Below are 12,532 nucleotides of genomic sequence, written 5' to 3'. Positions count from 1 at the left end.
ATGTACTAAAAGGAAAATTCTCTTCAGAAGACTAAACTGCTTAATTTATATGGATTACAATGACTTAGTTTTCTTGGAATGGACTCTAAGAGGGACAGAAATCTCTTAGATAATTATCTCTTTATTTGTGTTTCAAAGATTAACAAAAGTCTTATGGGTTTGGAACAACATGAGGTTAATGATGGAAATTCATTTTTGGTGATGCTTTTAGCCACGTTTAAATCTCATACCTTTGAATAGGTATGGATAGTTTCTGCCATCGGAGCCTAGGAAGTAGAGCTTCTTAGGTTTGGTTTTAGTTGGCAGAATGGTGATGGTGTTGCCTACACTCTGGATGGTGACTGCATCTGTAGCAGACACCTCTCCTGGCAGCGCCATCTCTGTGTTGGTCATGGCAGTCAGGCGGGGGCTGATCTCATCTAGCCGCAGGAGGTAACTGGCCCGTTTCTGTGCCCTTTGCTGCAAGCTCAGCATGATCTGTGAAAGGACAAGGTAGAATTACACAAAGGTAAAATGCACAGAATGCATAACAGCATTTCCTCAGAACACTTATGCACACAGCTGTCTTTACCTGTTTGAAGGGCACCCAGCTGCTGGCAGGATTGGCTGGATTAAGAGGGTTCCTCAGTCTCTCTAGAGCATTATGGATGGTCTCTCCGTATGTTTCCTGAAACCACGCCTCGTGAGGAGTCTCTGCCGAAGCAGCAGTGATGCTGCGTACGTGATCCAGTGCAAAAACCACAGGCTTCATCAGAGCAGAATGCTTCTCTCTCATAATAGCCACCTTCTCATCCCTAAAAACACAAGAGATCAGGAATTTAAATGATTTTCGAATGGGCATGAGTTACTAATGAAGTTTCTCCTTCTATATTGATTCCCAGGGTCGTGACTTACTTGCGCAGAGTGTTGTTGTTCTGAACTCTTTTCACCTCGTCCTCCAGCTGCTGAATCCTGCGCAAAACATGCATGTGTTGCTGCTGTAAGACCCCCAGCCAGAGCTCGTCCCAGAGCAGAGTGACCCTCCTCAGCTCACCCACCAACAACTGCACCTGCACACACAAGGATCAACAAAACAACTCTTAAACAACAATGGCCTTAACCACAATCAGAGACACATAGAACAGTAAAGTCCTTTCTGTAATACCTGCAGCACCATGGTGGGGTTGGCGGAAGAGAGCTTGTCTACGATCTTGCTGTAGCAGTCCTGCATCATGGCTTGGTCCTCGCTAGAATACATCACCATCTCTTCCCCGCGGCTGCTCTCTTGAGAAGTTGGGCCACTGCCCATCTCGCTCTCACCTCCACAAAGAGCCTCTCCCTGCATGTTCCCAAGCAGGGTTGGCAGGGAAGACTGCAGCTTGTTACCTGGCAGAGATGAAAACATACAGTAATTTTTTTCCCCAAAGAGGCTAAACTTCAATATATGATCACTAAAATGAGAACTGTTGGTTATTTAAGGCACATGTCTCCACCAAAGCATTTTATCTTGAAGCCATCTTCAATAAAAAGCAAGCAGAGTGATGATTGACTATTACGTTTTTTTTTTTTTGGTTGCCAAAAAGTTGACAAATGTTACCATACCAAGGCCACATTCACACAGCAGCAGAATATGGTTGTCAGCCCTGTATTTTAGTCCTTAATACAATCCTGTTCACACACAGTACAGTACGGGCTATTTTCAGGCGTGACAACCGCATTCTGCAACCGAACTCACACCAGTAAATTTTCAGGACTCACAAATGCATTCTCAGAAAACCTGCGCAGTGTGAAAGGAACAGGACTGGACAACCAGTTGTCTGTCACTCATAAAGTGCGAGAGAGAGCAGCTCTGCTGCACAAACACACGTCTACTGCGTGTTTCTAGTTTTCAGTAACTTACAGTGACAGAGAAATGAGGTGAAGCCGCTCCCATCAGTTTGTGTTTTTGCACAGGACGCAAATGCTCTACTCTCCACCCAAATATAAAAACTGCTGTCAGTTAATGAAAATTTTACAGATGAACTTGTGGCTCGATTGGACTCTTGTCGTGTCAGAAAGTGATAAGACTTTCAGTTTTATGGACATCGCCATCTGATTTCACTTTGGTCACTGGCAAGGAATACGGGCTTGACTCCCGTTGCACATTAATACAGACAGCATTCGAGACGCTACTGTAAGTTGCTGTGTGAATGGGTTGTTTGTTAGTTCAGGCATTTTAGTAAATGTGGCTGTCAATCCTAAAAACTGACAGTGTGAACGTAGCCCAAGACTAATGTCAGGCTGTCACCAAGCAAGAGACCAGTTTTTGTGGTGTGTTCTGCTTTAGTCTCTACAGTATGTTTAAGTGCAGCTTTTTAGCCTGGATACAGGCGACACCATTGACTTTATCGCTGCTAGTTCTTTGATGTCGTTTTTGTTTCACAGGCTTAAAAAGAAGCACTCGGCACCATCACCTTTGATCCAGCCATCCAATCAGAGTGGAAGAGGAGTGGGATAAACACCACACTGACCAACTATCACTTGTACAACAACTAAATAACAATTGAAATGTTAATATTGCATGTTTCTGAATATGAATATGTAATATTTTCTCCATATCTGAACAAGATGACATCGGCGGACTACCACAATATTAATACGAAAAACAATGCTTGCAGGAACATTTAGATCACCATGGGTCTACCAGGTAGGCAGCTACGAAGTGCTCAAGCATCCCCAGTTTTCAGAAGATCGTCTGGCATTTTCAGCTGGTTAAAACGCTTTAGTGGACACATGGCTTAAGGTAGACAGGAGGTCCCTGCGTGGAAGTATATTACATACCTGCTGCCTGAGCCTCTCCACCGAGAGAGATAGATCCCACAATGGCAGGGTAGAGGATTAGGTGGGGCGAATCTTGGGCCACTCTACACAGCAGGCTGCAGATGCTCTGGCGAATATAAGCCTCAGGGTGATTTAGTCTGGAGAATAACTGAGGGATGATACCTAGAGAGAAAACAGACATATTAATATTACACAGACTGAGATAACTAACTACATGACGTAAAGAGAAAGGTGTTCATTACTGCATTGATGTTCAAGTTCTTACCTCTCCAGGGTGCAGTGGGGGTGGATGCCAAGCCGTGCTCCAGACCCTCTCTTAACTCCCCAGCGTGCTTCACAAGCAAGCGCAGCAGACGGAGGGTTGCCATGACAATGACATCATCACTGCTCTGTTTGCTGCTCTGGTTGTTCAAGAGCAGCTTGGGGTCGTCTTCATCTATGGGCACCTGATGATCAAGACACCAAAACATTTGATCGATTTCTCTTTTAGAAATTTGTCCAGTCACTGTGTAAACAGAGGAGGAATCCTCTGACCTGCCCAGCGTTGAGTTTGAGGAAGGTGAAGTACGCTCTGCAGGAGACCCGGTACAGGCTGAAGATTCGGTCAACCACTCTCCTCCACACCCCAATCAGCCCATCGCTCACAGTGTCCTCCACCTCAGACAGCCACGGACAGGCACTCAACAGCTGTCGGCTGATCACATCCACCATGTCGTCCTCCTCATCCTCTTCATTCTGCAAGGCCATGTCCTCATCCTGCAGGAACACAATGACACATGAATACACAAAACAAGAACTATTTGCATCCTTCATTTCAGATAAATGAACATCAGCATAAAACTTAAGGCAGAAATCTACAAGTTTATATAGACAAGGTAAAATAAAATGTATATTTTTTTGTAATCCATCAAAAGTGGCAGTAAAAAAATACTGTTCCAAAAGTTTTCTATTATAAACTTTTAATTCATTAAAGAACCCTAAATAAATGCATCACGGTTTCCACAAAAATATAAAAATGGTTTTCAACAATGATAAAATGTTTGAGCGCCATATCAACATACTAGAATCATTTCTGAAGGATCATGTGACACAGAAGACTGGTGCAACTAATTAATAATTACTTAGAAATTAACAAACACTTAGAAATACATTTAAAAATATATTAAAATTGAAAACAGTCATTTTTAAATTGTAACATTTCACAGTATTACCGTTTTTACAGTATAAAAAAAAAACAAAAAACGCGCCAATCCCAAACGTTTGAAGAGTAGTGTATTTAAATGAAATATCCGTTTTCTAGTATTATATTGCCATTGTTCCCTAGTGTGTAGTGTACCACAGTATGAAAACCACTGATCTAAACTCATTTATACAAACTGTGAACTCCATAACCTGAATTCCTGCTGGGCGACACATGGCTTGACCCAAAATGCCGAAAATGGTTTCCTTGTCCTCATCACTGGTGCCTGCTGGGAGCAAGTCCTCTATTTCTTTCTTCTCTCCAAGGAGTAAAGGAACCCCTTCTCCTTGACTATCAACACACAGAATGAAAAACAATCAGTACAAGCACATCATTTATCAACCATCATTAACAATATCCATAGATAAAATACCTGGCATTGTCCACAACCTTCCTGCCCCATCTGTACGCCCAGCTGGCCAGAGCAGCCCATGATTTGGCCACTTCAGGAGCCTGAGTAGTTGAGAGCTGGTACAGCTGCCCAAGGACGAAGTCTGGCTCCCCAACACCAACACTGACTGTAAGCAAAACAAACAAACCTTCATGATCATTACAAAGACAATATAAATCAAATACTAATACACACACACACACACAAGACACTGTAGAATGCAAAGCTATCATCATACTGGTCCTCAACCATTCATGACAATCACTGGCATTATGCGTATGCTTACCTGTAGTCTCTGTTGTAATATGTGGCATTCCCTGATCTTCCAGCGGCAGCTCCAACAGGCCAGAGATGTTTTTGGAGAGAGCTGAGAGGCTAGTAGAACCAGAGTTCCTCTTCGCCACCATTTTGAGTTGTGGAGTCAGATCTTTCCATTCGGCCAAAAGCCATTTGCAAAGAGTAAGCACAGAGCGACAGGCGGCATGCTCACACTTTCCAGAGTGACAGTATGACAGCGCACAGGAGCTCAGCATTTCCATAGCAGATACAGACTGACCTAAAAGACAGAGAGAAGAAGTGATTAGACATTCACATTGCAACACACCAAGACCAAGTGAACTGGCCCAAATCAGACTGACAGTTTAAAAACACTCACCAGCAGCAAACAGAACTTTAGCCTTTTCGATCTCCAGCTCTGGTCCCCACTTCTCCCCAACAGAGCCCTCTAGTGACAGCTGCCTGAAGCTTTGCACCAGGTCCTGACCTTCAGAGACACCCACTGATGGCTTGTTGCACAGGCTCAGCAGACGTGTGGCCAGGGCAATATTTCCTTGCTTACGAGCAAACTTCACCGCAGTCAGACAAAGCTCCATCAGATGAGAGTCCACTGGAGCAGACAAACCTGGAGGAATCATTGAAGAGTCAACAGAGACGTCACATTACATTCATAAGTTATACATAAGAGAATGAGACCTAACCTTTGAGTTTTTGGAAGAGCTGCCTTTGAAAAGTGGTGTATCGGAGAGCATGCAGCCATGGCTGAACATCCTGCTGCTTGCAGTTGGTCAAAGCTTCACTGAAGAGCGGAATTAGACAGTCCTGCAGGAAGAAAAACAAAGAACAGGGATTTCTTAAAAAGGAAAAAAAAAACTATATGATAATGTATTTGAACCTTCACGGTTTTGATGTGGTGGCTCAAACCTCTGGGTGCTGGTTGCAGAGGGTGTTCTCTAGAGAGTTGGCACAGTGCAGCTGCAGAGTGCCGAGGGTGGGCAAGGAGTCAGATAGGGTGAGAGTGGAGAGACGCAGGGGACCCAGAGAGATGCGGCCCGTCTGTTTCAGGTACTTCACCAGGGTGCTGAAGATGAAAACCCAAAAGTAGAATCGCCTTCAAAAAAATTCACAACTTGTTGAAAAATCTTTTGTGTTCAGACCATTTACTCACTCAGACGATGCGAGAACCTTCTGGTCCTGTTCGTGATTGGTCGCAGTGATGGCTCCCACAGCGCTTCTGAGGAGCTGTACCTCAATGGCCTTCTGGAGCTCTGAGGGGTCTGGGCTTAACACAGCAGGAAGAAGCCTCTTCAGGTCTATCAACACAAACAAACATTAATACATACCGCACCAAATGGCTGAGTGAAGCTGATTAGAAAATGGATTCCAAGTGTTCTGACCAATGTAAAACAAATGATTAAAGGATTTATAAAAATCATCCTTACAAAAAGCAATCTCTAGTTTCTAGTATAAAAAATTGAGCTGAACACTACAGTGAAAAAATGATGCTGCTGATGATAACAACAATAATAATGATAATTCCCAAAAGATTTTCTTTTTTTCCATGACCATGGATAGTATGGGCTATTATCATACCAATCTTGTCCTTAGTTGTAGAGTTGAGAAGACCATAATCCTCCCCGGGGAGCAACTCCAGCTGGGCACGGCACTCTTCGAAATCCCCCTCCTCAAACCTGCTCAGAGCTCTGGAGGGCAGACAGACCAAAACTTCAATTTCAATGAACAACTCTCTCTCCAGCGGTCAGGAGAAGTTCAGTCAGAGTAAACCGTTCTGCTACTACACACCTGATGTAGTTAAAGTCTGTTTTGAGGTTGACACTGGAACTGCTGCTGTTCTTTTTGAGGTTCATCATGCTGGCCTGCCACTCCTGCACGGACTCCCAGTCGCTAAGAGCCACATAACACTCACAGGCCTTATTAGCCAGGAAGTTGAGCACTTCTGAAGAACACTCACTGGACTTCAACAACACAGTTTTCCTTCCATCTCCTATTAAAACAGTCATGACAGATACAATAAGAACTAAGGCAACTTTTGCATAAAAAAAGGATAATCACCTCTGAAATCATTAAAGGCTAGGGATGGGAATCTTTGGAATCTCAATTTGATTAGAGTTTTCGGATCACGATTCAATATGGTAAAATTACTTTGTACAAAAATACACTTCTTGAGGTTTTTGTTTTTCATCTTTCATTTCCGAAGGATAGTGAGCGTTTTTTTTTTAACTTTATTAGATGCATCTTTTTTTATCCATTCTTACATGTACACAAATTCAATCTGAATAATGAGACAAGCCATTACCAATAAATTGAAATCAGTATCAACAAAAAAATCTTTGCACTCGAGAGGTGGAATTGAAGCTGCATTCACAGCTTTTTAATGCAGCTCAGATGTGAAAAATATAACTACACTGCAAATGCATAAATAATACTACGAGATTAGACGTTTAAAAAATAATATTGAAATATAAAATGACACTTATGAAACTAACTGGCACTTATGGCATATGAAACTAGAACTGCCAAACTGCCAATAGGTGGTGACATGTTCTTTTCGTTCATTTGTCCAAAATGGCTCATTAATTCAGAAGCAAAGTAAGTCTCTACAGTCTTTATGAATGAGTAATTGAATCTTTCACTCATACAATTCATTCAAACACCAATTCATTCAGTAATGAAACATTACCATCTGTTGCGCAGTGGTTCAATTAGAATCAGTAGAAGATACGAATCGGGATAAATTGAATAAATTTTTCACCTCTCCCCCTTTCAAGATTATCCTGAAGCTTATTACTCATGTCAGACATTTGATGCAAATTTAGTAAATCCTCACCACTGCTGGTGTGTTTTGGGCTGGAGGTGTTGGATCCAGTGAGTTTTAACAGCGAGTGATCAAAGCCTTTAATGGAGCAGTCCATCCCTGTGACAGCGCACAGCTGCTCTTGGTACTCTAATGCTGCTTTCTCAAACCTTGGGAACAATACAACATCAACATTTCATGAGACCAGAGCGTATAGACAAATTTGCATGGTGTAAGCAAGATTATTTATTTTCAGAACCCAAAACACTTACTTTCCCTCTGCCTGCAGTGCCACTGATCCCAGCCAGCCCAGGCTCTTGCCAGTGTTGGCCAGACTCCAGGCTGCCAGACCTTGTATGGCTTCAGGGCATCGCAGCTCACACAACGCCTCCACTAGCATAGTGACTGGCACCTCCATTTCTGGCCCCTACAGCAAAGCACAGAGCAAAAACAATGAACTAAGGCTTTTGGATATACAAGTCAAAATAGTGTAAAGCCAGTGCCTTACAATAACTGACATCTCAAAAAGGAGCAATGTTGAGAAGTTAATGGAGTGATTGTTCAAAGACTTCAACCTATTTCAGTCATTTTGGCCTTCCAAAAGAGGACACAACTAGAAATCAGTGGTTAAGTTGTATTTACAACACTGTTCCAAAACAGTTCAAGCCAAATTTTCGAGTGTGTGGAGCACATTTTATGGAGGATTGTTTCCTGATCCTGGGAGAATTGTGTGGGACATGAATTTAAACTATTTATTTACAGAGGTATGTCACTTGTCCATGTGTGAAGACTTTGCGCAGCGCAAATCCATGAATGAATGCTCCGAAGTGAGGTAAACTTTAACAGATTTTCCCTGCTCAGGGAGTAGGGAGCAATGAACACTGTGTAGGGACCATGTCAATGGGGACACATTTCATGCACAGAGCTCACTTCTAATAAGCTGCTTGGAATTGAGAACCGCTGGTGTAGACTAGAGCTTGTTGTTTGTCATTTCTCCAATCACAAATGCAAACATGGTTTTATGTTTATGCGGCACGATCATCACTGTATGGCAAGGGCGTAACATTTCCATCACACGCTTGAGGCATTCAGCCAATCACAAAGCACTGGATAGCTGGCCAATCAGAGTACACCTCGCTGTTAAGAATGATGAGCTTTGTAAAAAACGATGCATTTCAGAAGGCGGGGCATAGAGGAGAAACAATAATGTACAGTATGTGGAAAATAATGTGTTTTTTTAACCTTAAACCGCATAAACACATTTCATTACACCAAATACACCAAATAATGTTCTTTTTAGCAACATCATATGACCCCTTTAAAATAGTGATTTGTGACACTTGTGGTTCAACTGTAATGCTATGAAGTTAAAAGAATAATTTATGTGCACAAAGAAAACAAAAATAACGACTTTATTCAACAATTCTTCTTCCGTCACTGTCTGCAGCCATATGTTCACAAGAGTAACACGACGCATGCATGTGCATTCCTCTGCTTGTAAACAAGGCGCAGCGCATGCGTGTTCTATGTCAGCAGCACCACGCACATTTGTGTTACTCTTGTGAATAGCGGCAGACAGTGACAGGGAAGAGAAGAATTGTTGAATAAAGTCATTATTTTTGTTTTCTTTGCACAAAAATAATTCTCGTAGTTTCATAACATTACTGTTGAACCACTGATGTCACATGGACTATTTTAACGATGCCCTTACTATGTTTCTGGGCCTTGAACATGTCAGTTGTGTTTCTGTTTAAGCAGGGTCAGAAAGCTCTCGCATTTCATCAAAAATATCTAATTTGTGTTCCGAAGATGAACAAAGATCTTATGGGTTTAAAACGACATGAGGGTGAGTAATAATGACAGAATTTCATTTTTGAGTGAACTATTCCTTTAAAGTCTTACCTGTGCACTGCTGTTCTTTATCTCAGTGAGCAGGTCAAAGCCATGACGGACCGTGACTGCCGGCTGACCTGAGAGAAGGCCCACCCTCATCAGTGCCAAACGAATTCTGGTTAGCCAGTCCTGGCACGTCTGTCTGTTTGTATAGAAAAATGTTCTGATGCCCTAAATACAGGAATAAAGACAGTTAAAAACTAAAGCTAAAGATGAAATCATGGAATGTCAATGGTAACCCCATTAAAAGTCATTAGAAGGATAAAGCTAGCACTTCATAGTTTTAATGTGAATGTTAGTTGTGTTTATACGGAGGACAGACCTTTGGTGGTGCAGTGAGAGCGCTAGCGCAGCCTTCATAAGCATTGTACATGAGTTTCTCCAGGTTTTCTAGGAACTGTAGAAGCAGAGCTAGGCGGAGCTGATTGGTGTGGTGACCCTCATCACTTTCTCCTCCGCTCCACTGACTCAACTCCTGCTCTGTGTTCAGACTGTGAGCTGCCAGGCTGCGGATCATACCTACAACAGCACAGGGATAAAATATTAATTCATAAAGGCATGACACAACACCGAAAAGTTTACGCTCAGTAATTTGTGAAATGAATACTTTTATTCAGCAAAGATGCATTCAATTTATTAAAAGTGACAGTAAAAACACTTATGTTGCACAATACTAGGATGCATTTCCTAAAAGCAACTATGGCTGCAAGTTCCATCATTACCAATAGAGTTCAATGAAACTTGCGACCATAGCTGGCCAATATAGCTTTTGGGAAACGCACACCAGCAGTCTTAATGTATTCACCACTGTCTAGTAGTGCTGGGCAGTTTAAACAAAAATCTGTATCACATTTTTTTTTAGGATTCTGACAGTTTCACGGTTTATCACAGTTTTTCCCCGAATGTGCCTTTATAATAATCGGAATGCATGAAACAGTTTCGGAACCAATGCATTTTAATCACAATCCAAACAAGCATGCTACATACAGCATAAGCAATTTTTGATGTAAATTAGACTATAATTTTAAAATTTGAAGCAAAAACAACAGACTGATCTCAGTTTTGTGAAATTATGCAACATAAAACAGATCTGAACGAAACAGCAGATGGGCTGAATGAGACAAATTCACTCTCTGACAGCAGGTGGCGCTTAAGGAACAGCAGCGATAGAGCATTTGTAAGATGAAAAGAAAATACCATCTAAACTTTTCTGAAGAAAAAACCCTTTTCTGAAGACATCCCCTCAGAGTTGTATTCATATAAACCCCACCCTCAAAAGTTCTCCAACCATTCATCAGAAATGTATGCAGTTAACAGGGATCCCCTCTCAATTCATGGTGCTGTCCACGTTGCTTAGCCACTTGAATGGCTTTTATAAAAAAAAAAAAAAAAAAAAAAAAAACATATACCGTGTGTAATTCAACCCGGATTACCGTTTGAACCAGTATGTCACCCGACACTAGTGTCTAGAATGAAAAATGAACGTCATACAGATTTTGAATGTCATGAAGGTGAATGAATAGTGTCAAAACTATTCCTTTAATGAATCTTGGAATTTTTTTAAAATGAGTTCCTAATTCCTAAAGGGATAACTCACTAACCCTCTATGGTCTGGAATGTATCCTGGGCTCGTCCCAGAGGGGTCCGGAGTTTAGAGAGAACGGTGAACTGAGCGGCCTCCCACACTGCCCACTGCCACAGCACTGCCTCAGTCTTCAGCAGGGTACGAGGCACCATGGCAGAGTCTTTCTTCTCCAGCCGCTGACAGCTGTGGTACAGCCGCTCCAACCAGGGCTCCTTACTGTGTAAGAAACAATTAATCTTATAAATAATACCAAATATAACGATTCCCAGCACACACACAAATTGCTTTTATTTTTAGCTGCAGATCTTCTACAGTACAGAGTTTGATCAGTTAGACTAACATAATATACAGGGTTCCTACAGGATTTTAAAGCTCAAATTTTAGACTTTAAGACCTTTTTTTAAGACCTGCATAAATAAAATTAATACCATATGAGCGGGGTAGCGCAATGTCAATAGTAACATGAAAAACAGAAAACAATTCAACCCGGCGCTCCGATGAGATAAGAACTCGTAGTAGGTGCTCTGGGAATGGGGAAGCAGAATAGAATGAAAAAAATCACAGGTCCCAGGCACTCAAAAAGAATTCAGGTACCTGAATTCTTTTTGAGTGCCTGGGACCTGTGATTTTTTTTCAGTCAATAGTAACATATTTTGATGTAAGATCTGGCGCAAACTTGAGTGCGTGAGGCAATTTCAGCAATTTCCATTTAGCCTATTTAGGTGTGCAAAACGGTTCACCCTGTTGCTGGATGTTGTAAACTAGTATTTGCAGGGCTCAACGCTAAGGATGTTTTCTGGTCGGGCCAGTGGTTCAAATTATTACTTGCCCTGCCAACATTTTCAAAGGCCAACAAATGAACACATTACAAACAATAACACCACTGAATATATAAAACAAAGATGAATGAAATGATTTAGGATTTTGTGTTTGTAGGTGTTCAGGTATAGAAATTGACTGATCACATGTAAAATAACACTGCGTATTCTTCACTGTGTTGCACCTTGATTTTTCATATCCATTTGAAATGAGTTGTAACCACTGCATTTTAATCATGAATCGATCCAAAAAACAAAACAAAAAAACCATTATACACACTTGATTCATGTGCAATGTTTGATTTAAATTAGACTGTATAATTTCAAACTTTGAAGCAAAAACAGAATGGTCTTGGAATGGAAACAGACTTTAGCTTTGTGAAATTATGCTACACAAAACACCTGCATATTACCGAAACAGCAGACGGCCTGAATGAGACGCAGATTCACTCTGACAGCAGGTGGCGCTCATGGAACAGCAGCGTTTACTTAGTTACTGCTGTATACAAAGCAGCGCTGTGCATATTAGTGCTAATTTAAATGCATTATACTGAGCCGAGATGAAACGAAAACGCTATGTAAACTTTTCCAAAACCAGTCAGTTCCCCTCAGAAACACATCCATATAAAATTCAATATTTAGGAATTTCTTCCTATATTTTGCACATCGTGAATATTGATCTTGCTCTGTCTACTACATTTTCTCCTCTTTGCAT

General features: G+C 41.5%; 1 protein-coding gene across 1 annotated transcript in view; it reads right to left on the bottom strand.

The window, feature by feature from the left end:
* LOC109048735 (serine/threonine-protein kinase SMG1-like) overlaps positions 1 to 12,532 on the bottom strand; it is a 38,136-nt gene that overhangs the window by 9,846 nt on the left and 15,758 nt on the right. Inside the window, 21 exon segments of the mRNA XM_042724792.1 lie at positions 231 to 477; positions 572 to 794; positions 895 to 1,049; positions 1,145 to 1,365; positions 2,800 to 2,961; positions 3,065 to 3,245; positions 3,334 to 3,555; positions 4,192 to 4,330; positions 4,413 to 4,557; positions 4,717 to 4,986; positions 5,086 to 5,331; positions 5,408 to 5,528; positions 5,631 to 5,787; positions 5,875 to 6,019; positions 6,300 to 6,409; positions 6,510 to 6,711; positions 7,555 to 7,691; positions 7,794 to 7,948; positions 9,424 to 9,585; positions 9,737 to 9,933; positions 11,016 to 11,215. Of these exon segments, the coding sequence (XP_042580726.1) occupies positions 231 to 477; positions 572 to 794; positions 895 to 1,049; positions 1,145 to 1,365; positions 2,800 to 2,961; positions 3,065 to 3,245; positions 3,334 to 3,555; positions 4,192 to 4,330; positions 4,413 to 4,557; positions 4,717 to 4,986; positions 5,086 to 5,331; positions 5,408 to 5,528; positions 5,631 to 5,787; positions 5,875 to 6,019; positions 6,300 to 6,409; positions 6,510 to 6,711; positions 7,555 to 7,691; positions 7,794 to 7,948; positions 9,424 to 9,585; positions 9,737 to 9,933; positions 11,016 to 11,215 (3,797 nt within the window).

This window comes from Cyprinus carpio, chromosome A3 (assembly GCF_018340385.1).
Source record: "Cyprinus carpio isolate SPL01 chromosome A3, ASM1834038v1, whole genome shotgun sequence".
NCBI classification, from domain to species: Eukaryota; Metazoa; Chordata; class Actinopteri; order Cypriniformes; family Cyprinidae; genus Cyprinus; species Cyprinus carpio.
The sequence above is the reverse complement of the archived record's forward strand: the minus strand, read 5'-3'. Positions and strand labels throughout refer to the sequence as shown.